The sequence below is a fragment of the Artemia sp. Qi Xiang Cuo genome, chromosome 17 (genome assembly GCF_049724085.1).
Source record: "Artemia sp. Qi Xiang Cuo chromosome 17, ASM4972408v1, whole genome shotgun sequence".
Lineage (NCBI taxonomy): Eukaryota > Metazoa > Arthropoda > Branchiopoda > Anostraca > Artemiidae > Artemia > Artemia sp. Qi Xiang Cuo.
This window is the reverse complement of record NC_142810.1, coordinates 27,056,214-27,080,235: the sequence shown is the minus strand read 5'-3', so window position 1 is coordinate 27,080,235 and position 24,022 is coordinate 27,056,214. Positions and strand designations below refer to the sequence as shown.

The window sequence follows — 24,022 nt, the reverse complement described above, 5'->3', positions numbered from 1 at the left end:
GTACCCATGCTATTTCAGTGTGATAAAGGGAACGAATAAAGATTAATATTATCATTATTAACTCCAGAGAAAAAGGGGGTCATTCCTTTTCGTTACTAGCCTGTCTGCTCTGTCCAGACGATAATGCTGTGGCCTATGTAACAATAGGTTTCATCTTTCTTTGACAAACCAAACCAGGCTCCAAGAATCTCAATCGAAACAAAAATACTGAAAACCGTATGCTCGCAGGTATTGGTAACCTTCAGGATACGAAGCTTTAAACCAAAGCAAGAAAAAGAGACTTTGGGATCTTTATAAATTTAAGGGATCATAAGGGACCTTCACTCGATTTTCGGGACTTTGTGGCAGCCCTGAAGTAGTAGTAGTAGTTGCAAGTATTAGTAGTTGTTAGAAGTAGTAGCAGTAGTCACAAGTAGTAGTAGTAGTAATCACAATGTAGTAAAACTATGTACATTGTGCCTTTTGGTTGATTCCATATCCCCCTCAATAAGCCCTGAAAGTTTTAACTTATTGCTCTCATCTGTTCCTGAGATACTGCTAATACGCCTTTTTGACAAACTACATGCATATAGTGTATCTTTGATATAGTTCAATATCCCCTCAACATTCCCCGAAAATTTCATTTCAATACCCATAGCCTTTATGGAGACGCAGGGTCAAAAATGTTGCAAGTGGTTTTAGTAGTTGCAAGGTTCTAGTAGTTTACCTGAAATAATACTGTCTACCACACTGAATTTCCAAATTATGCTCCCTTTTTGCACCTCCTCTACTTTTTTTTTCAATTTTTCAGTTAAACTAAACAGATCTTCTTGAAACGGGAATTGAACTCTGCTATCTCAGACTGAATTTTTAAATTACAGTTTTGTTTTAAAACTCTTTTTTCTCTTTTATTTTTTCTCAACTTTACAGTTAAAATGAACAAATCCTCTTCAAATGGGAATATGATTCAAGCATTGAGTTTCTCAAATTTAATCCTATACCCTCGAACTTTTCAAGGAAAAGCAGTACTTTCAACTTGTTTTCAACCTTGTCCAGCACAATTGGTGCTTCATTTCCAAAATCGAGGGGTTGGTTCTTTTCAATCCCATGAGCCTTATCTCTGTGCCTCTATATTGTCGCCTCAATTTGGCAGCACGAGGTTGAAGCCTGTCATTTTCTGGCATAAGTTGACAAGGAAAACCAGATTTTACAGAATTATTTGCATTCCAGACTGTGCATTCCAAATAATGATTCAGTTATTTTTGACTGAGTGGTTTCACTGCCCCATTTCACCTGCGGGTTGCTAAGCCTACCCCCTTGTCACCAAAGTCATATGTGTTAGACGGGTAGGCCTTCCTTATCCTCCCATTCTCCTACAGATTGCCACTCGCCCCCATTATCATGAAAATTATCATGAAATATATGAAAATTTTCATATCATGAAAAACCAATTTGAAACTGATTGCATTACTGCTAACCAAACACAACATTGCTACCCCACTAAATGACCAGAAATATATTTTAGTTCAATACATCAATGAATGTAAGATCCAATTTCTGAGTAAACACTGAAAACTAGACAAAATTTTATCTCGACATAATGTTGGCATTGCTTCTCTTCAAGACATTCACATGACCTCTGAAAATAACCTTGAAATTCCTGGTTACACCGTCTTCTAGAAGGATAGGTCAACTGAGCAAAAGGTGGTGGCGTGGCACTTCTAATGAAAACTTTAAAAAAGCCATTAAATCATGTAACATAATGTTCCTCGGTTTCAATAGAAAGTGTGATGAAGTTGGTTTGCGATTCTCAGTTCATGGTTGTGAGTACTTATAACAAACATGGTTGTATTGAGGCGGCTGAAATTTTCAAATACAACAGATAATAAAGCTTACTTTTATTACTTGTTAATAATGTTTACTATAATAATGTTTATTTGTTAATGAAAATATAAGAAAGTAAAGTAACAAAAAACCAACAAACACAAAAAAAGATTAAACACAGCACTTAAATACAGTTAAGCATCACCTTATAATTCTTAATGCAGCTTTTTATATGACGTTTTATATGACTTTTCATAAAAAACAGGACTTTGATACATTAAATATTCAATTTAATTTATTACTTCTTTCTAAGATTATTCAAGAAGAATATAGTTTCACTACAAATAAGAGTTTAAATACTGCCCCCTTCCTTAATTGTAAAAACGTAAAGCCTACTATGTCCTTGGTGCTTCACTGAAAACGAATTATATTACAAATATTTTCTTTTCCAGTTCTTACAGCATTGAAAATGAAAATAAAATTACATTGTAAAAATAACTTGAGCGAATTGATCTTCAACAATTAATATCATTATATATCAAACTTTCAATTTGATTTTGTTTATAGTTTCCAAGACTGTTCAAGGCACATATAGTTTTCAGTAAAGTGGTAATGACGCAGTAGGCAGAAGGAGTGAGAGAAGAAGGTGATGCCCAAACTCTTGTTTGTAGTGATTTTTGTTCGTTTCGAGCTAGATTTCCATATTCAATTTAAGTTTCACTCGTTTTAAGATTTACTTATTCGTTTATATAAGTACCTATTTTATGTTTGTTTGCATTGATTGTTTATTTAATTTTTGTTCATTTTGGGTTTGGGTTTCATTTATACTTCAATACCATTTATACTTTCATTAATACTTTAATACTAAGGGGTGGGCGGAGCTGGCTGTGCACAATCTTCCCGTGGTGGCCCTGTTTTCAATAATGTTAGTGCACAACTAAAAAAAAACAAACAATAAAACATCGAACCTTATTGCCTTCATGAACTTTAGTTTTCTATTGTCTGAAGTAACAGAAAAAAAAAATTAAAAAACTAAAATAACTTCCACTTGCGCTGCAAATGGGAATATATTAGGGGGTTGGGTTTATTACTAGGGGTGGGCGGGGCTGGCTGTACACAACCTTCCCGCGGCGGCCCTATTTTTATTAATCTAGTTCACAACTAAGAAAATAGCTAAAAAACCTCATTGCCTTTATGACCTTTAGTTTTCTATTGTCTACAGCTTAGTAACAGAAAAAAGTTAATTACAAAAAAACTAAAATAGCTTTACATAAGAGATAACCACTCACAAGCAGTAGGTTATATAGAGCTAACCTCCCATTCGCGCTGCAAATGGGAGGATATTAAGGGGTCGGATTTAATGCTAAGGGGTGTGTCATTTGAGTCCCTTCCAAAGTTTATACGACCATTCTCTTCCATAAAAACCTTATATGTCGCCGCAGCATAAGTTACAACCCATCCCCCAGGCTCTAGGCGGGGGTGACATATATTGACCCCGAAGTTCGAGGTATCTGCTCGTTGGACAACTTCAAACAAGCTAGCAATCTCAAAATTTTGATTGGATGCATTTGGGAAAAGGGTGTGTGTGGGAAGGGGGGGGGGGTAGATGCACTCTCATGCCTTTCGACTCATTAAAAGGTAACTAAACTTTCAATTTAAAATCAAATGAGCCCCTTCTGAAGTTTATACGACCTCTCCTTATAAAAACCTTGTATGCCCTGGGGCATAACTTAAAACACTTGCCCCAGAGCTCTGGGGTTTGTGTCAACATCGGAGTTTTTAGTATCTGATGTTTGAACTGTTTAAAAAAAATGGCTATGTGAAATTTTTCATCGGATGGGTTTGGGGATAAAAGGACGTGGGGTGGGGAGGGGGGTGTTGGCTAATTGCCCTTCGATCTCTTTTGACTCTTTAAAAGTGAGCTACAACTTTCAGTTTTCAATTAAATGAGCCTTCTCTGAAACTAAAACGCTCATTCCTTCTATAAGAACCATATTTGCTTACAACGCTTACCACCGGGCCCTGAGGGGTTGTGTCGACAGCAGATTTTTTTGTCTGACCTTTGAACTATTTTTAACAAAATAGTCATCTCAAAACTTTTATCGGAAGGGTTTGGGGAAAAAACGCATGGAGGGGAGAGGGGCTGGCCTCTGATCTTTTTTTACTTTGAAAAAGCGAAGAACTTTTAATTTCTATTCAAATGAGCACTCTCTGAAGTTTATACGCGCATTTCCTTCATTAAGAACCATATTTGCCACCAGGCATAACTCAAAACGCCTACCTCCGGGCCCTGGGGGGTTCTGTTGACAACGGATTTTTTGTTATCTGACCTTTGAACTATTTTTAACAAAATGATCGTCTCGAAATTTTTATCGGATGGGTTTGGGGAAAAAAGGCGCGAATGGGGGAGGGACTAGTTGCCCTCCGATCACTTTTGACTCTTGAGAATTGAACTAGAACTTTCAATTTCCAATCAATGAAGCCCTCTCTGAAGTTTATACAAGCATCTCTTCCACAAGAGCCATATATGCTCCTAGGACATAACTTACAACGCCTGCCCTCGGGTCCAGGGGGGCTGTGTCAAGATCAGAATTTTTATTATCTGACGTTTGAAATTTTGTTTCAAAATGGCTATCTCAAAGCTTTTATTGGATCGTTTTGGGGGAAATAGGATATGGGGGAGGGGAAATTATGCAATGTCCACAGATATGTTTTATCGAAAAAAAAATCCCTGAAATCGTTCGCTAGACCAAATTTCCCAGACTTTCACGAGCCTATAAACTGAAAACGATGCATGTACCTTAGTAAAGCAAAAGACGCTAAGTGGACCCAAGTTTTCAAATTATCAACGTCTCGAGAATAGCTTGGTGGGATTAAGATGTAAGTTTCAGGCAGTGTTGAGGGGAAGGGGGTCAAATGGATCCAAAATTTTGACTTGGGAAGAAAGAGAAGTACCGTAGTTCAGAAACCACCATGTATCCAGATCATCGACATAGCATATCTGCAATATCGTGGCAAGGGTTTTGGGGATGAAGTCAAAACTTTCAAGTACTGGTGGGGAGAGGAGGGAAGTGGGGCTTGAGGGATGAAGTCAAAACTTTCAGACACGTGTGGGGATAGGTGAAAAGTAGCGCAAGTATACTTCAAATCTTGTTCTGGGGGAAAGGACTAAACAATTGTTATCTTTCATCCACCAATATGCATTGTAAGTTACAACAGGGCTTGCAACCTATGCACATTTAAGTAGCAAAGTAAATAACAAACACTATGCGTGCCCCGGTTATCAAAATGGCGTATCTGACGATCTGGAAAACTTTGAGGACAGATGGGGGCACCAAGTTGAAACTTTCAGGGAGTGTTGAGAGGGGGGTAAATTGGACTTCAAAATTTGACACGGAGAAGGGGACAGACTTAAATCAAAAGTACGTTATGCGCACCCAGGTCATCAAAACAGCATACCTGCCATATCTTGGGAGGGACTTGGTGGATGGGGTTAAAAGTTCCTGGTACTGCTGGGTTTGGTGGGGCAAACAATTTTAAATTTTGTTTTCGGGGGAGTGAGGATGGGTTAAACAATTTCTATCTGATCCATCAAACTTTTTTGAAAATAAGCTCCTTTGGGATTTATAATCCTACAGGAGCAAGCAATCCCCAGCAAGAAAAATCAAACGACACTGTCTTGCCAGGTTATTAAAATGACGCTTCAGAAATATCTCGGGAATGGTAATGTTGAAACTCTCAAACAATGTTAAGGGGGGGGGGGGGTTACTATCAGTGAACATTGAATAACAACTTGGGGGAGAGGGTAGATTTAAATCAAAAGAGAATGTGCTCCTCTGGGTTATCAAAATACGATATCTTAGAAACGGCTCAGAAGTTGAGGTTGAACCTTTCAGGTACTTCAGAAGAAGGAAGCAGGGAGAGGCAGAGAGGAATTCAAATTTTGTGTCAGGAAGAGGTGCAAATACCTTTCTTCTCTGGTCAACTACAACGTTTTCAAACTATAGGACTTAGAATCTGTTTACGGTTAGATAGTAAGGTGAATCAAAAGACACTTTATGTTCCCCGGTTACCAAAATAGCGTTTCACAATCTTGGGAACGGCTTGGGAATTCAAGTCGAATATTATTTAATAATTCAATTATAAGCATAATCTTATTAATAAATCTGGCTTGTATTAATGAAAATATTAATCCCACGAATCGCTTATGATTTCGGTGATTTTGAGATGGGAGATTAGATTCCCCCTTTTTTGTTCATATTGTTTTGTTGGTATAATTCTTTTACTTTTTTCCCTTCTGTTCCTTCCTGGCTATACAGCCTTAAGGGGGAGACTAAAAAAAATTTTCAAACATGACTGTAGATTATGAACTGTTCTAACGAAAACTATTATTTTTTACATTTACGGTATTTTTACTCAAAAGACAAAAAAAAATGTATAATATAGAAATATTATTTTATAATTCAATTTATAAGCATAATCTTATGAGTAAACTTGACTTAAATTAATCAACACATGAATCCCCATGTATTAACCCCAAGCCTAGTAGGATTTGGGGGATTTTCGATGTGGGAGATTAGGTTAGGTTTAGGTTTCCCTTCTTTTGTTCCAATTGTTTTACTGGTATTTTTCTTCTATTTTTTCTCTCTGTTCCTTCCAGGCTATAGAGCATCATGGGGTTGTAAATTTATTGTTAAATAAATGAACTCTAAACTCTGAAATTTCTGAACACATCCATAATCCAGTAATATTTTAAGTCCACTAAAATCAAATAACATTTTCAAATTTTGGCAGCATTAAAATAGTCACTTATCAAAAAAAAAGAATGAAAATACACTAGGAATTTTATAAAAAAAAAGACAAACCTGTTAATCTAGTCTGCAATCAAATTTACTTAATTAAGAAAAGTAACTAATTCTTATGGCAAAAACTATTGAAACGGCTTAAACGAATGGCATCCTTAGTTTTCTTTTCTATCCACTTTGAGTTAAGGCTTCGTTCATTACTTGCACTTCTGGTCATTTTAAATCCAAAATTTGATTTTACTCCTGGTTACTCTAAAACGGGGAATAAAACTAAATTGGTCCGCTAGGTAGCGCTAACACCGACTAAGGTTTTTCGAGTTGAATGATCATGAATACTGTCGCAACTGGAATGACAAAATGTCGCCCTTGACGAATTGAAAATGTATACTCCCAAAGAAAATTTAATTTAGAACTTATTCTGAAATCAGAAACGCAATTATGAAGAAGCTGCAGAACTAAAATTATGATAAAAACAAAGAGAAAGAGAAAGAGAAAGAAAAATCTCAAGGTGAGGAAAACAAACGGGACTATGGCCGTAATTCCGTTCGTTTTATCATCCTGATATTTATCTTTCTCTTTGTTTTTGTCACGGCTGGCCAGTTCGGCTTTATATCTTTTAAAATTATGAACTTCACCAATTTTTTTTTCATATAGGCTACATACAAAGAAAATTTTAAATTACAGTTTCATTCCATTCCATAAAAATTATCAGAATCCTTCAGGAAAGTCTTGGAACCACAAAATTATAACAAATCCTGGGCCTTCTGTAACATTAATCAAGGGTTTGGGAATTAGAATTTTTCTGTGCACATTGGGCGGGCACAGAAGCAAAAATGTAATCCGGGGGACACATTTTTCGGCAGAAAAGATTTGTCAAAACAACCAAAAAACGGACAAAAGAAAAGCATGCAAAAAATCTCAGATGAATCGTGGATTTCAGAAGAGAAGGACGAATTTTTCAGACAGTACGAGCTTCTGAATCGGCGCAAAATCTCACGAATTTTACGGCATTTCTCACAATAAAAAAAAAGAAGTTTTTTCAACTGAAAGGAAGGAGCAACATTAAAACTTAAAACGAAAAGAAATTCTTCCGTATATGAAAGGGGCTGCCCCCTACTCAATACACCACTCTTTGCGATATCTTTTTTAGTACTTTTAAAAAACTTCTGATTCTAACTAAACGGCCCTTGCTTTTCAAAAGTCATTCTTGAAGAATTAGGACGAAAGGTCAAACTAGCGTAAAGAGCAGGGTACTGAGGAAAGGGCAGCCCTTTTCATATATAAAATAATTTCTGTTTGTTTTAAGTTTTAACATTGCCCTTTACTTTGAGTTGAAAACTTGTTTTTTTATTTAAATTCTGATCGTTTTCCAATTTATGCCAGCAAATCCGCCTCCATCTTCACAGAAAATTCCGCCCTCTGCCACAAATAATTCTTTATTTATTTTATTTCTGACTGTTTTTTCAAGACATGCCATAAATCACCCCTCCATATGTGGAATATATCCCTTATAATTTCCCCATGGAGAAGTTCTGCCACAGAGTAACCCCCTACCCCCCCCCCCTCCACAGAAATCTCCTCAAGAAAATTCCAACCTCGCTGAAACTTTACCCCTAACAATTCTCCTAGAACATCTCCACACGTAAAATTAAGCAACACAAAGAGAAAGAAAGATAAATGAAATACGAATTTCGTATATGAATTCTAGGAAATTCCTTGAGTAAAATTTCCCCTGGCAAGCTCGCCCCAGAAACTCCCCCTAACAATAAATTCTCACGGGTACAAAATCCTACCCTCCCCCCTCCCCCCAGAAAAATGTGTAAAAAATACAAAATTCCACATTTTTGCAGATTGGAGCTTGAAATCTCTATAGGGGTTCTTTGATACGCCGAATCTAATGGTGCAATTTCCAGTAAGGCCTTGACTTTTAGGGGATGTTTCCCCCTCCCTTTTTCGAAAAATGAGGCAGTATTTTTCAGGCTCTTAGTTTTTGAAGGGTATCATTAAACTTAATGAATCTTTTATATTTGGAATCAGCATAAAAAGTCAATTTTTTTGTGTAACTTTTGTTATCAAAATTATGTTTTTTAGATTTTCGGTTACTATTTGGCTGAGTCACTCCCTACTTACAGTTCGTTATCACGAACTGTTGGATGAAGCATACATTTCATATAATTAAACTCTGTTTGACTTTTATTGGATTTCTCCCTCCTCAAAAGGGACTCCTCTGTGAGAGCCTGGGATAGAGACCCTTATGTACACACCTAACTAATGCATGGATGGTCGGATATTGGATCGAAGAGACCGGCAAATACGCATAGCGAAGATCGTACACAGAAATGTATTTATTTTGCTTTGGGAAAGGGAGAAAGCAAAACATAAATAATAAGAAAACGCAAAAATCGGGGACTCATTTGGAAAACATCATAAATTATAGAGGCAATCACAAAAATTGCAAAAGAAGAATAAATTTCATAAAAATGTAGTTTATACATACACACACACACATACATATATATAATACACAAACACAGTTCAAATACTCCCCCATCCGTCATTTAAAATGTGTATATGATTTTTTGCAAGGGCAATTGTACCAAACTAGGTATCCTAAGAAAGTGGGAGAAGGGTCATGGTAAAAAAAATTACTACTTCGAATACCCTTTTTCAGTCGCAAAAGAGGTCTCAAAGGACCGTTATTGCTAAAAAATTAAAACTAGTAGAAATTAAATTAAAAAAGCCAGGTTTTTACATTATGGTATTGACAGTTGAAACCCAGAAAAAAACACTTACATAGCAACACTTTAACTTAAGAGTGAAGAAATTATCATAACTAGTAGGGTTCTGGCATTCCCTGCTCTTTATTTTAAGATCACAGAACAGTAAACAATATACAGTGTAATCTATTTGTAAAAAACATACCTGAAAATGAGATATTGTTAAAAGAGACTTTTTGTGTTCAATTCATCGCTTTCTTTAAAGCCAAAGTGTAAACAGGATGGGATTTAGGATCTGGCAGCCACCCCATCCCCGTTCTAAGGGAATATGTACAGGTTATAAATTAATCTTTATTCTATATTTTCAGGATTTATATAATAATTGCAAAGAACCCTATTTGTATAGAATTTTTGATAAATCTGCTTCATAACTCCCCTGAATTTCAACAAGAAACAAAAATATGTTGGTTAAAAAACGAATTAAATAAATTTATTATACACAATATACCAGGAAGTACAATAAAATTTTGACAAATATATATTCTGGTTAAAATGCTACATTTTCTTCCTAGTAGGACCACAAAACTCGAAATGGTAAAATAAAATCGAACTAATATTTCAAAACTTCTCTAGCTATTAACTAATTGCTATTCAAATTGTTCCAACAATTCCTATACTTGGGGCAATAAGAGGTAAGGGCAATAGAAGGTAAGATAAACTGTCACTAGATATTGCAGGAAAATTAACACATTTTCAAGATGATTTAAAGACCGTAACTGTCAATTCAGTTAACTATTCGCCACCTCCCTCAATATATAATACTGAGCCTCTCCTTATTAAAATCCCTCTAATCGTTTTCTTAACAATTTCAGCAGAAATCTCCCAGAAAATGTATTGTAAAAAATATATAGGAAGGTTGAACTGATGGTTAGCATGAAAACTGAGGACATCAGTGCTCCTAAGCTCATGGCACCCTGGGTAACTACTCAGAATTTCAAGACTTTGAGCTAGCCTTTCTTACACCTCCGACAAAATGAAAAATAATGTAAGAAGGAAAAACAGGGATAATTCCAACCAGTCACAATAATTCGTTTTTTTTTTTCACTGGCTAGAAGTATCCTTGTTTTCTCTTTTTTATATTTTTTTTACATTTTGTCATGCTTAGCCACTGTGGTCTTGAAAATTTTTTACACCTCCAATATATAGCATACAGCTCCTTGATATTAGTCACTCTAGATTATATCAAATTGCCTCCAATAAATCTATCTGATATATTAATTAAAGAAATTTTTCCACAAAATAAGCTCTTCAAAGAAAAGTAAAGAACTCCATTAAACATAAAATGAGCAAAAATAAAATCAAATAATCTACCAAGCGTGAAACTACCACAAATCAGCATCAATAAATAAATGAAACTCAAAACGAGCAAAAATTAACATACGGAGGGCTCAAAACCCCTATGCCTTCCCAAGGCCAGAACATAATTTGCACTTCACTGAAAAAATATAAATGATTTTACTTTTATAACTTTAATAAATCAAATAATATTAACATTTTGATTACTAAATATCAGTGTATATTAAACTGTATATTAAACTGACAATGCCCATTCATTAGTACTTTTTCAGTAAAGTGCAAATTATGTTCTGGCCTTGGGAAGGCATAGGGGTTTTGAGCCCTACTCATGTTAATTTCTGCTTATTTAAAGCTTGACTGAGTTATTTATCGTAATTTCTGTTTGTTTTATATTGACCTAGTCTTTTGTATGCTATTTGTATGCTGGAGAAAATTTTCAGCAATTTTTAATAAAATAAACTGTTTTAAAAAATCACGACACAAATAGTAGTGTTTAAAACTTTTTAGATTCATACCTCCTCTAGTTGACCTGAAATAGAAAACTTGATACCATTTGCAAAAAAAGACCTATTTACTTTCTTTGATAGCTTGGATACACTTACGCTATTTTGATTTGGTTAAATTTTCAGAGCAAAGGTGGCCCCAAAAGTTTGAGCATAACACCCTCAGACATTCTTGGGATGCTGCTGAGATGCCTTATTGAGGATTAGCATTAACACAGTGCATTTTGATTTAATCTTAAGGCAACATTTAGTTTTTAAACATAATGGGCAAATGGGAGGGGGACTAGTTGACCTCCATTAACTTCTGACTATTAAAAAGGCATTAGCCCTTTCTATATTCAATTGAATGAGCCCTTTTCGAAGTTCTTATGACAACTACTTTGATATGAAGTGCCTTGGTCTAGACAAAAAAAAAAAAAAAAAAAAAAAAAAATACATTGAACATTTTGTTCAACTACATTGAACAAAATGGTTATCGCAAAATTTTGATTGGATGTGTTTGGGGAAATGGTGGGCGTGAGAGGGCAGTTACTTGCCCTCCAATCACTTTTGACAATTAAAAAGGGCACTAACCATTTCAATTTCCAATCAAATGATTCATTTTGAATTTTCTACAACAAAGTTTTCAATAAAAAAAAACCTTATATGCCCCAGGGCATAACTTACAACCCTTGCCCTGAGGGCTGTCAGGGGGTTGTCATCCTCAAAAACATAATTTCCAGACTTTTTAGCTAAATTGAACAACATGGCTATCTCAGAATTTTGATTGGATTAGTTTGGGGAAATGGTGGATGTAAGAAGGGTGTTAGTTCTCCTATCACTTTTGACTATTAAAAAGGGCACAAGACTTTTCAATCGAATGAGCCCTTTTTGAAGTTTCTACAACATCACTATCTATAAAAACCTTATATGCCCTGAGGGCATAACTTACAACCCTTGCCCCAAGAGCTCTGAGGGGGTTATCATCCTCGAAGACTTAATTTCTAAAACTTTCAGCTATGTTAAAAAAATGGCCATCTAAAAAAATTTTGATTGGATTTGTTTGGGGAAAAGATGGGCGTGAGGGGGGGGGGGGGGTAATTGCCCTTAAATCAGTTTTGACTATTAAAAAGGGCACTAGCCCTTTGAATTTACAATCGAATGAGCCCCTTTTAAAGTTTCTAAAACAAAGTTTTCAAAAAAAACCTTAAATGCCCTCAGGGCATAACTTACAACCCTTACCCTGAGGGCTGTGGGGGCAGTTTCATCCTCAAAGATATAATTCCCGGACCTTTCAACCACTTTGAACAAAATGGCTATCTCAAAATTTTGATTGGATGTGTTTGGATAAATGGTGGGCATGGAAGGGGTTGTTCTTTGCCTTCCAATCACTATTGACTATTAAAAAGGGCACTAGCCATTTCAATTTCCAATCAAATGAGCTCTTTTCGAAGTTTCTAAGACAACTCCTTTGATACAAAGTGCCCTGGTCTAAAGCCAAAAAAAAAATAATAATAATAGGTTATAGATTGTGCCAACATTATTCTTTACTTAGGCAGCACAATTTCACTACCTATGATGTTTTTTTTAATCAACAATTCATTGCAATCCCTTAGGGTGAATGCCTCTCAAAGGTTAAGTATGCAGCTACCCATTACACAGCACATCACAAGATGGAAAACAATGAAGAAATATATTACTTAGGGCTATATCTGGGATCACAAAGGGGGGGGGGTACAAACAGAAATGTGACATTTGGAAAGAACACAAAGAAGGAAGCTAATAGTGCTACTTTTACTTTATTAACATCTTCCCCTCTGCAGGACCCCTAATATAGTCTGGTACCAAAAATACAATAAGTTAGAGGATTGTCCAAAAAGCAAATATTATATTGGAAACATTAAATAAGGAATCAAATTACTCTTTTTCTTTTATTGTGTTTCTTCCAGATCAGCTGTAACTCCTTGGTGTTACCTTTCTTTGGGTAAAATTCTAGTTGGGCAGCTGTGCAAAAGATAACATCTGAATAAAACAATAATAGGGTCATTACAATCCTGATCTTATGCTCTTAACAAATGTTGTATTTGCATTTCTGACAATGTATCCGACCTCCTGATAGGCCTGTATATATCCTTAAAGAAGATATTTCTTTGTTATTTTGAATCCCTTCATGCTTTGCATTTCTTGGTAAACAGGTTTCTTGACTAATCAATAGTGTTAAGCCTTTGATTGCAAATGAATTTAAGATGTGTTTCACATATAATACTATACAGAAAGGTGAATAACAATTGAAAAATAAATATGATAAGCTAATCTGACAAATAGAAACATTTTGAATGTTACATAATAAGAATTTTCACTGTTTTCTTTTAGGCTAGTTTTGTTTATATCCTACAGCTAAATCTTGGACCATTAGGGGGGGGGGGTGAATTGTCAGAAATGCAAATATGATATTTGGAAAGAGCAAAAAATAAGGAATCTAATGGTCTCTCTTATTTTATTCAGATGTTGTGTTAGCCTACAATTGGGGCTATTGAGAAGGAAACATTTATTCATTTATTTATTGGTACCAAAATACAGTAAGCTTTAACAAGCTTGTTGCACTAAACAATTATAAAAAAGTCTATGACAATGTTGATGACCAGTAACTAAAACATTCAGTAAACATACACACTGAAAACATAATAACTGAAACATACAGTAGCATACCAAACTAACTGAAACATATCTAATAATAATTGAAAAATACCAAAAAGTAAGCCTACAAAATAACTGAAAAACATACTGGTTACAAATCAGCTAATAGAAAAGTAAAAATATTCTCAAAATAGATTGTGATAAGACCTAGTGTAAGAATCTGTAGAGGCTAAACTACTTTTGAAAGACTGGACCATGGTACTTGCAACTATTACTAATGGAAGTGAATTCCAAGTCTTCCACACTTGGCTAGACAATTTTTTCTGTTTTGGCCTAATCTTTTCTATGCACATGGTGGATAAATTTTATGTTGGTGTTGACGGTTACTACTGTATTCTGTAAAAGTGAAAAAGTGAGTTGGATTGGTGTCATCAATGTTCCTAATAATGTGGAATGTATTTATTAGGCCAGCTCTATCATGTCAGAACTGAAGACTAGGCAACTGTAGATTCTGCATTCTCTGGTGGTAAGGTAGATGTATCATGTAAGGTATGAGTTTGGTGGCCCTACGTTACACTTTCTCAACCCTCTCTCTATCACTATTATTAAGAGAATACCATACTGATGAGCGACACTCAAGTATTGGATGTACAGTGGATACATAAAGTGAAATCAATGAATGAAGATTAAACTAAGAAAATGTATGCTTTAAATGTAGTAATTGGTAATTTGCCTTATGGGTGATGTCTGATACATGTTTATCCAATTTCAGACTTGAATCAAAGCAAACCCCAAGGTCTCCAACATATTCCACACTTGAAATTGATTTACCATCAAGAAATAAAGGTAATTTTGAGGGAGTCTACACAAATAGTGCACAGCATTGCTTTTGGTTTCATTAATGAACATAGAGTTTGTAGTACACCACCAGCACAAAGCAACCAAATCCTCTTGAAGTAAAGAAATTTCATGTTCACTCATGACAGACCTGTAGACTTTTATATCATCTGCAAACATTTTTAAGGTCGAATTCCTAACAACACCTGGCAAATCATTGATAAAAAGGCAGAAGATTACTGGCCCAAGACAACTGCCTTAAGGAACTCCACTTATTAAAGACATAGGTGATGACAGAGCATCACCTACTCTAATCTCTTGGGTTCTATTTGTAAGATAATCTGTTATCCATGCTTTAGTTTGTGGGCCAATACCATATAGTTGATATTTATTTATCAGAAGAGGGATGGAAATTTTGTCAAATGCTTTGGAAAAGTCAAGATAAAAACAATCAAACAAAATACTATCATCTGTCATCAACTGAAAATCATGAATCACCTCAAGAAGTTGTGTGTAACAAGATCATTGTTTACAGAATGCCATAAATTATTTTCCTCAAAATGTGCCTGGATTCTGCTCATCACAATTTTCTCAATTATATGGGAAAAGATTGATGTATTTGAAATTGGCCTGTAATTAATAAAATGGGACTTGGAACAATTCTTGTACAATGGCCTAATGATTGTTCTTTTCCAAGATGAAGGACACAACAATTTAATAAAACAGTTCCAACTTTGTAATGTTTTGAAGCTGAAAACAATCTTGTTGTACTTCATTTAAACAGAAGATCTATTTTGCAAGGTTCCATTACTATAACTCACAGATTTTTAAAGGTCATTCAAAGTTTTTGAAATCCTCTTTACCATTCATCCCATTTTCCCTTCATACTCTAAAATCTGGTTGATAATTTGAAATTTGAAAAGCCTTATTTTCCACGGGGGTATTTTTTTTCTGGGGGGGGGGGGAAGTGGAGATTTTCCGTAAGGGTATTTCCCGTGGGGGGGGGGGGGGTCGGGGGGATTTTCCGGCAGGTATTCGCCAAGAACCACAAATTTGATGGTATGAGTTTTATTAAAATCTTTCTTGAGGGGTTGTTTCCCCCTTTTACAAAACTCAGACAAATTTTTTAGACAGGGAAATTATCAACCAGATTTTAGAGTATGATTCCAGTTCAACACATTGCAACAAAATGGTCAGCTTAGATCAGTATAAGCAGGGGCACTGCAAGCAGGTTGCTGACCACTGCCCCGCCCTCTCCCTCCCCCTGCTATCAAATCCCCTTGCAGCTAACCTTTCCACCCTCAAAAGAAAATCTTTATAAAAGTTCCAGCCTTTTTTACATATTTTAAATCCCAGATGTAAAAAAGAAAAGCAAAATTTCTCAACATTATAGGATCAAGCTATTTGAATATGTTTTATGTGGTTACCCAACTCAAAATGTTAAGGGGTTTCCAAAAAAAAATCAAAATAAATGTAGATTATTTGGTAATTGTGCATTATAAATAACCCACCGCTATAGACTGTACAAGGAAACCAGACGAATGGGCCTTTGTTAGACAAATGGATTGCAAAGCGTGATTTCTTATTGTATTTGAAATATTTAAAATGTTGTTTTTTGGGTTTATGGAGGGAAAAAGGTACCTAGGTTAGGTTACATATTTAATATATGCTATGATTTACCCCCACCCCCTAATGTGCAAATATATAGCCCAAATTTGTTTCTAAACTATTATATTTTCATCCTATTTTATATTATTTCATAAGCATCAACCAAACTTAACTTCTTTTGTGTATAGTGGTGGGTTATTTATAATGCACAAGTAGGCCCACTGATTATTCTATAGTTAAATATTTACTTCTGCCCCCTCTCTCCCCCTCCCTAGTTACACTTCAATAATGTCTCGTAGCTTCAAGAATGAAGATTGCTACACTAAACTATTTGGAAAAAAATATTTGAATTGCTTTAAGAACAAATCAGGTTAGATATCGTTAATTGCCAAATTTTCTGTTACAGCATTTTAAAAATTAATTAGTAAATAATACCCATAAAAACAAATTGGGGTTATAAAGCTTTGATATATGTTTCATGAAATGGTGCATTCTTGAGGAGATTGAATATTTTTTTTTGAAATAGCGCTCTGCCAGATATCCTTCCATATGTCCTTCTCGTCTGCCACATTTGGGTATATTGTCTCAAACTTTCCGCCAGTGTCTTTTGATGTTTTGTGTGTGAGCACCTGTTGCAGGGTCAACAAAATTTATGCTGTGGTTGATGCATAAATGCTGATAGCCCTGGCTAGCCAGGCAATTGTAGGCCCTCACTGATAATTGTTGTCCCTGGCAGGATTCGGCTTTGGATAATTCCCAATAACATGGCACTACTTCTATCCAGCACAGAAACCATGATTGAATTACCAGTTCCTCACTCTATTCCACCAAATACCCAAGCACCTGCAACAATCAGACCACAATTATATTTACACTTCCCAAAATTGGCTTCATCTATCTCAACAATGACTCCTTCTCCTCCCAAAGTCGCAGAGTTTGAATGACATATGTATATACAAACCTCTCTGCAGAACTGGCTCCAATCCACAAAGTTTTTTTTTACAACAAGTAACACTGTTGATCATGAAATCCTCCCTTGGAGGAGGTATTTGAAGCCAAATCATCAAAAACCAGAAATTTTATAGCAGAGAAAGGTGTGAAAAAGCCATCCATGTTTTGTCATAGATCGATTTTGAAAAATTACATTTTACCTGAGAATATTCATGGCCACCTTGGATAGGTATAAGCCTAGACTTCTGGCAATGGAATGATTTCGAATCAAAATTATCAAGTATTTTGCAGTAGGTTGCATAGATTGCATCAAAACATGACCAATTGTAGACAGAGAAAAGCCAAGACAGATATATAGAACATCTTGACATGGGCAGTGAATGGAAATAAAAATCGTTTTTCATATTGGACACATAATTCTCAGGTTAGGTTTTGAAAAAGTAGAATTTTGGAAAATTTTGAGTTTGGGGCAAAGGGGGATTTCAAAAACATCTTCCCATGACATAAATTGTCCTCTAAAGTTGATTCTGATGTTTTTAGCACTCTATCTTTTAGTGCTTTAGAAATATTGTAAAAGCTTCTAAAGTAGAATTTTAGAAAATTTTTAGTTTGGGTGGAAAGGGGATTTCGAAAACATCTTCCCATGACATAATTTGTCCTCTGAAGTCGATTCTGATATTTATGGAACTCTATCTATTAGTGCTTTAGAAATATTTAAAAAGCTTCTAAAGTAGAATTTTGGAAAATTTTGAGTTTGGGGCAAAGGGGGATTTTAAAAACATCTTCTTATGACATAAATTGTCCTCTAAAGCTGATTCTAATGTTTGTAACACTATGTCTTAGCACTTTAGAAATATTTTAAAAAAGCTTCTAAAGTAGAATTTCAGAAAATTTTGAGTTTGGGGGGGGGCACGGGGGATTTCAAAAACCTCTTCCCGTGATATAACGTGTCCTCTAAAGTTGATTCTGATGTTTTTAACAGTCTATCATTTAGTGCTTTAGAAATATTTTAAAAGCTTCTAAAGTAGAATTTAAGAAAATTTTGAGTTTGGGTGGAAGGGGGATTTCGAAAACATATTCCCATAACATAATTTGTCCTCTAAAGTCAATTCTGATATTTGTAGCACTCTATTATTGCTTTAGAAATATTTAAAAAGCTTCTAAAGTAGAATTTTGGAAAATTTTGAGTTTGGGGCAAAGGGAGATTTCATAAACATCTTCCCATGACATAACTTGTCCTCTAAAGTTGATTCTGATGTTTGTAGTGCTCTGTATCTTACCTAGACCCCAGCACCATGCCAGCATATCAACCAAACACCACCAACAAGAGGCTTGGTTAACTGCTGCTGAAGTGTCACAACATTGCTGGCATGCCACTGGAAGAGGTGGTGGCATTTGATTGACTTTGAATTAATTTTGCAGCAATTCTTTATTGCATCAACTGCAAAGTCAAAGCTTTTCTTTTCTTGTGTGGTTTAAGTATTTTGATTTTTCTGATTAGAAATCAAGCAGGGCTTGCACTATTCCCAAATTTTTGGGGATTTTCCCAAAAATCTATGTGCCACCCCAAAAAAATTTGGTTTTGCTACTTTGCATATAAACCACACAGATATAATTGCAATATACACAGTTCTTCATATGCTGAAAAAAGGATTGTCTTTATGAGATTAAGTAATAAAAACAAGTTTTTTTTTAACTGAAAGTAAGGAGCAACATTAAAACTTAAGTCAAACATCAGTTATACCATATATGAAAGGGACTGTCCCCTCCTCCACACCTCGCTCTTTGAGTTACTTTAGCACAAAGAGCCAGGGGCTGAGGAGGGGACAGCCCCTTTCATATACAGAATAATTATTGTTCATTTTAAGTTTTAATGTTGCTCCTTACTTTCAGTTAATAAAACTTGTTTTTTATTTAATTTCTGAATGTTTTTCAACTAATGCTGGTTTGATTTTGGCTCCCAGTGCATGAAAATTAAAACACAAATGGCATATTAGTTTTGGCAGATTTATTCTGGATATGAAGGGTTGTCCCTCCTCAATACCTTGAAGCTGTTAGCAGCTTTAAAAAAGCTTCCTATTCTAATTAAAAAGCCCCTGTGTTTCAATTTTAGTAAACAGTTAAACTTTAGAGTAAAGAATAAGGTATTGAGGAGGGGCAATCCTTCATATATGGCATAATTTCTGTTTGTTTTTTGAATAATGCTAAATCTGGCTCACCCTCTATGAAATATACCCCTCCCTCTTACAGAACTCCTCCATTGAAATTTCATCCAATGTAAAGTGCACATCCCTGTCTCAAATTCCCTCCAGACAATTCTTTCCTCGCTGAGAATCCCCCCTCTCTGTAAAATTGCTTGTGAACAATTCACCCTGAAAAATTGTTCTTAGCATTTTTTCATTGGAATAAGACTTTAATCTCTATATTGGTTTCTTGGCCACTCCATAAATGCCCCCTTCCATGGAAATTATTTCTAGAAAACAAAATGAGCAGAAAAAAACCCTGGAACATCTCCATATAAAAAAGTTTGGCAAAGAGAATGTAAAACAATTAAAAATAATTTCATATAGTAATTCTGTTAATACCCCCCAGTGTAACATTTTCCCCCAGAATACTCACTCATCTGAAATTTCTCTCCCAAAGTAAAATTCTCCCCTTACAAATCCACCCCAGGCACAACTTCCCCCCTGGCTAAGATGCAGCTTTGCACATTTAAACATTTTATGGAGAGTCCGTAACTACAGGAAGTTCATGCTAGTGTTTTAATAAACCCAACAGAAACTTTATGAGTGCATGGACCTATAAAAATAAAAACATCTTCCCACAACATAATTTGTCCTCTAAAAACAATAAGGATTTTTTTACTGGCCTATCTCTTGTCAAATCCTTTCCCTAATTAATAAAATTTAAATGGCTTATCAACACAGAGCTGTCTTCTACCCCATGGCACCTGCATGCTACTGTTAAAGGGGTTATGATAAGCAAAGTTGTGACATTACAAACAGGTTCCATAACAATGTCAGAGGATTTTGGAATATATTTTAATGAACAAGGTTAAAAGCTGAAGCTGTGTAGGGTAAGCAGTGATTTATAATTATGATAGTAATATAGGATGAAATGTGAGCTAAAACAGCTTGTAATGTTCAGGAATTTACCATTATACAGAGGGGGGAGTGGAGGTAGGTACTTCAAAGTACCTTCCTGGGACACACCTTAGCATGTAGATCCATCCCTGAAAGTTTCATTTTCCTAACCCAATCCCTTTCCCTTTAAAAATATGTGAGTTATAGAAGTGAAACCTTGCAAAATAGATCTTCTGCTTAAATGAAGTACAACAAAATTGTTTTCAGCTTCACAACTTTGCTCAATCCAAATTTATAAAGTTTTAAAGATATGCAAATACATTTCCTAAATTTTGGAAATAATTTATATGTCTTAAAATTTTACTCAAATGACAAATTGCATTTTTCAGAACTAAAGCCAGAGAAAAAGAAACTGATAACTGAAAATTAATGTAGAATGTTATTTTGTCAAAATTTCAATAGATATAGACCTGTCATGTTGGCAAATTTCATGACCCTCTAGAGAGATAAGGAGTAGAGGTAGGTACTTCAAAATTCCTTTCTTGGACATACTTTAGTCTATAGACCTATCCCTGAAAGTTTCAGTTTCCTAACTTTACTCCTTCCCAAGATAGCCAAAATTAGCTAAAGTAGAATTTTACCGTGGTAAAATTCTACTTTAGATACTTTTACCGCTATTGGAAAGGGGTGAGGTTAGGAAAATGAAACTTTCAGGGATGGGTCTACAAGCTAAAATATGTCCTGGGAAGGTATTTTGAACTACTTATCTCTTTTCATTCTCCCTCTAGGCTAGAGGATCCTGAAATTTGCCTACATGACAAGTCTATACCTAGGCTATTGAAATTTTGACAAAACAACATTTTACCTTAATTTTCAGTTATAAAATTCTTTTTCTCTGGCTTTAGTTCTGAAAATGCAATTCCTGTTATTTCAGTAGTATAATAAGCCATATCAATGTTAATTTTCAAAATTTAGGAAATGTATTTGCATATCTTTAAACCTCTATAAATCAGGATTGAGCAAAGTTGTGAGGCTGAAAACAATTTTGTTGGACTTTTAATGGAAAACAATTTTAAGCAGAAGATCTATTTTACAAGGTTCAACTTTTATAACACACAGATTTTTAAAGGTCATCAAAGGTCAGGACCCTCTAGAGGGAGAAGGAGTGGAGGTAGGTACTTCAAAAGGTCAATATCTACCAAACCATATTATTGAGTTAGGACTAAAGTGAATACACCATTCAATGCTTTTTTTTATGCTGATTACAAATATAACAAGCATTTCTATTGGAAATGAATTTTAGCCCCCCCCCTATATATACCAATTCAGGGTTAGTTATAGCCTATACAGGGGGGGGGGGGGGCTGAAATTCATTTCTGATAGAAATACTTATTATATTCATAATCAGCATAAAAAAGGCATCAAATAGTGTATTCATTTTATTCATAACTCAATAATATTATTTGGTAGATATTCACCTGAACTTCAGCCCCCCCTATATAGGCCAACTCAGGGTTAGGTTAGAGTCAATATCTACCAAATCATATTATTGAGTTAGGAATAAAGTGAATACACCATTTTATGCCTTTTTTATGCTTATTATGAATATAATAACCATTTCTATCGGAAATGAATTTCAGCCCCCCCCCCGATATAGGCTATACCTAACCTAACCCTGAATTGGCATATATTGGGGGGGGCTGAAATTAATTTCGGATAGAAATGCTTATTATATTTGTAATCAGCATAAAAAAGGCATCAAATGGTGTAGGCCTATTCACTTTAGTCCTAACTCAATAATATAATTTGGTAGATATTGATCTAGGTTAGGTATAGCCTATATAGGGGGGGGGGCTGAAATTCATTTCTGATAGAAATGCTTATTATATTTGTAATCAGCCTAAAAAAAAGGTCAATATCTACCAAATCATATTGTTGAGTTAGGAATAAAGTGAATACACCATTCAATGCCTTTTTTTATGCTGATTACAAATATAATAAGCATTTCTATCGGAAATGAATTTCAGCCCCCCCCCCCGGTATAAGCTAATTCAGGATTAGGTCCGGTCTAGCCTATATAGGGGGGGGGGGCTGAAATTCATTTCTGATAGAAATGCTTATTATATTCGTAATCAGCATAAAAAAGGGCATCAAATGGTGTATCCACTTTAGTCCTAACTCAATAATAAGATTTCATATATATTGACCAAGGCATCAAATGGTGTATTCACTTTAGTCCTAACTCAATAATATGATTTGGTAGATATTGACCAAAATTCATTTCCAATAGAAATGCTTATTATATTTGTAATCACATAAAGTGAATACACCATTCAATGCCTTTTTTTATGCTGATTCAAATATAATAAGCATTTCTATCGGAAATTAATTTCAGCCCCCCCCCCCTATATAGGCTATACCTAACCTAACCCTGAATTGGCATATATAAGGGGGGGGGGCTGAAATTCATTTCCAATAGAAATGCTTATTATATTTGTAATCAGCATAAAAAGGCATTGGTCAATATATATGAAATCATATTATTGAGGACTAAAGTGAATACACCATTTTATGCCTTTTTTTATGCTGATTATGAATATAATAATCATTTATATTGCAAATGAATTTCACCCCCCCCCCCTCTATACATCACTTCAGGGTTAGGTTCGGTCTAGCCTCTCGAGGGGGGGGGGGCTTTAAGTCCTTTGCGTGATAACTGCTTATTATATTTGTAATAAGCATAAAAAAAGGCATCGAAGTGTGTATTCACTTTTTTCATAACTCAATAATATGATTTTGTAGATATTGACCATCTTCTTTTATGCTGATTACAAATATAATAATCATTTCAATCAGAAATGTGTTTAAGCCCCTCCCCCCTGTATAAGCCAATTAAGGGTTAGGTTAGGTATAGCCTATAGCGGGGGGGGGCTGAAATTCATTTCCAATAGAAATGCTTATTATATTCGTAATCAGCATAAAAAAAGGCATCAAATGGTGGATCCACTTTAGTCCTAACTCAAAAATATGATTTCATATATATTGACCAAGGCATCAAATGGTGTTTCACTTTAGTCCTAACTCAATAATATGATTTGGTAGATATTGACCAAAATTCATTTCCAATAGAAATGCTTATTATATTCATAATCAGCATAAAAAAAGACATCAAATGGTGTAGGCTATTCACTTTAGTCCTAACTCAATAATATGATTTGGTAGATATTGACCCCCAGTTTTCTCCAAAAGAGGCACTATAATAAAAGAGAGACTGTAGCCTGACCATTAATAGGCCTAGCCTACTTCAAGGACCATATAGACCATTCCCTTAGCCAAACGACTTCCCAAGAGAACAAAGAGCCCTTAGACTTTACGAAAAATACTTGCTTTTAATAAATCCAGGGGATGCGTAAAACAGGCAGCTCCAGCTGAACCCAAGCCTCCAAAGTACCAGCGACTTCTTCTATTCTCTGGGTTGGCCATGTGTTCAGAGTTTAAAAAAAAAAACAATCGTTTTGCCAGAGAGATCATAAGTTTCAGATAACTGGATTAAGATAGCGGCACTTGTAGACCGTAACTGTGCCAAAAACAGAATTTTCTACTAAGAAAATGAGCTGATTGCGCAGCTTGACCTCAATTCAAAGCCAAAGGCTTTGAGCCAAATATTTTAACTTAATTAAAGTCAATTTACATTTTTTAAAGCGTTCTGGGTAAATTTGAAGATACTTTCGTTACTGGATTAT

The 24,022-nt window shown here is 35.1% G+C and overlaps 1 protein-coding gene across 1 annotated transcript in view; it reads right to left on the bottom strand.

The window, feature by feature from the left end:
• Dic1 (Dicarboxylate carrier 1) overlaps positions 1-23,820 on the bottom strand; it is an 89,016-nt gene extending 65,196 nt beyond the window's left edge. Inside the window, exon 1 of the mRNA XM_089103745.1 lies at positions 23,667-23,820. Coding sequence (XP_088959871.1) covers positions 23,667-23,810 — 144 coding nt within the window. The 5' untranslated portion in view covers positions 23,811-23,820. The remainder of the gene's footprint in view (positions 1-23,666) is intronic.
• Positions 23,821-24,022: the final 202 nt, after the last annotated feature.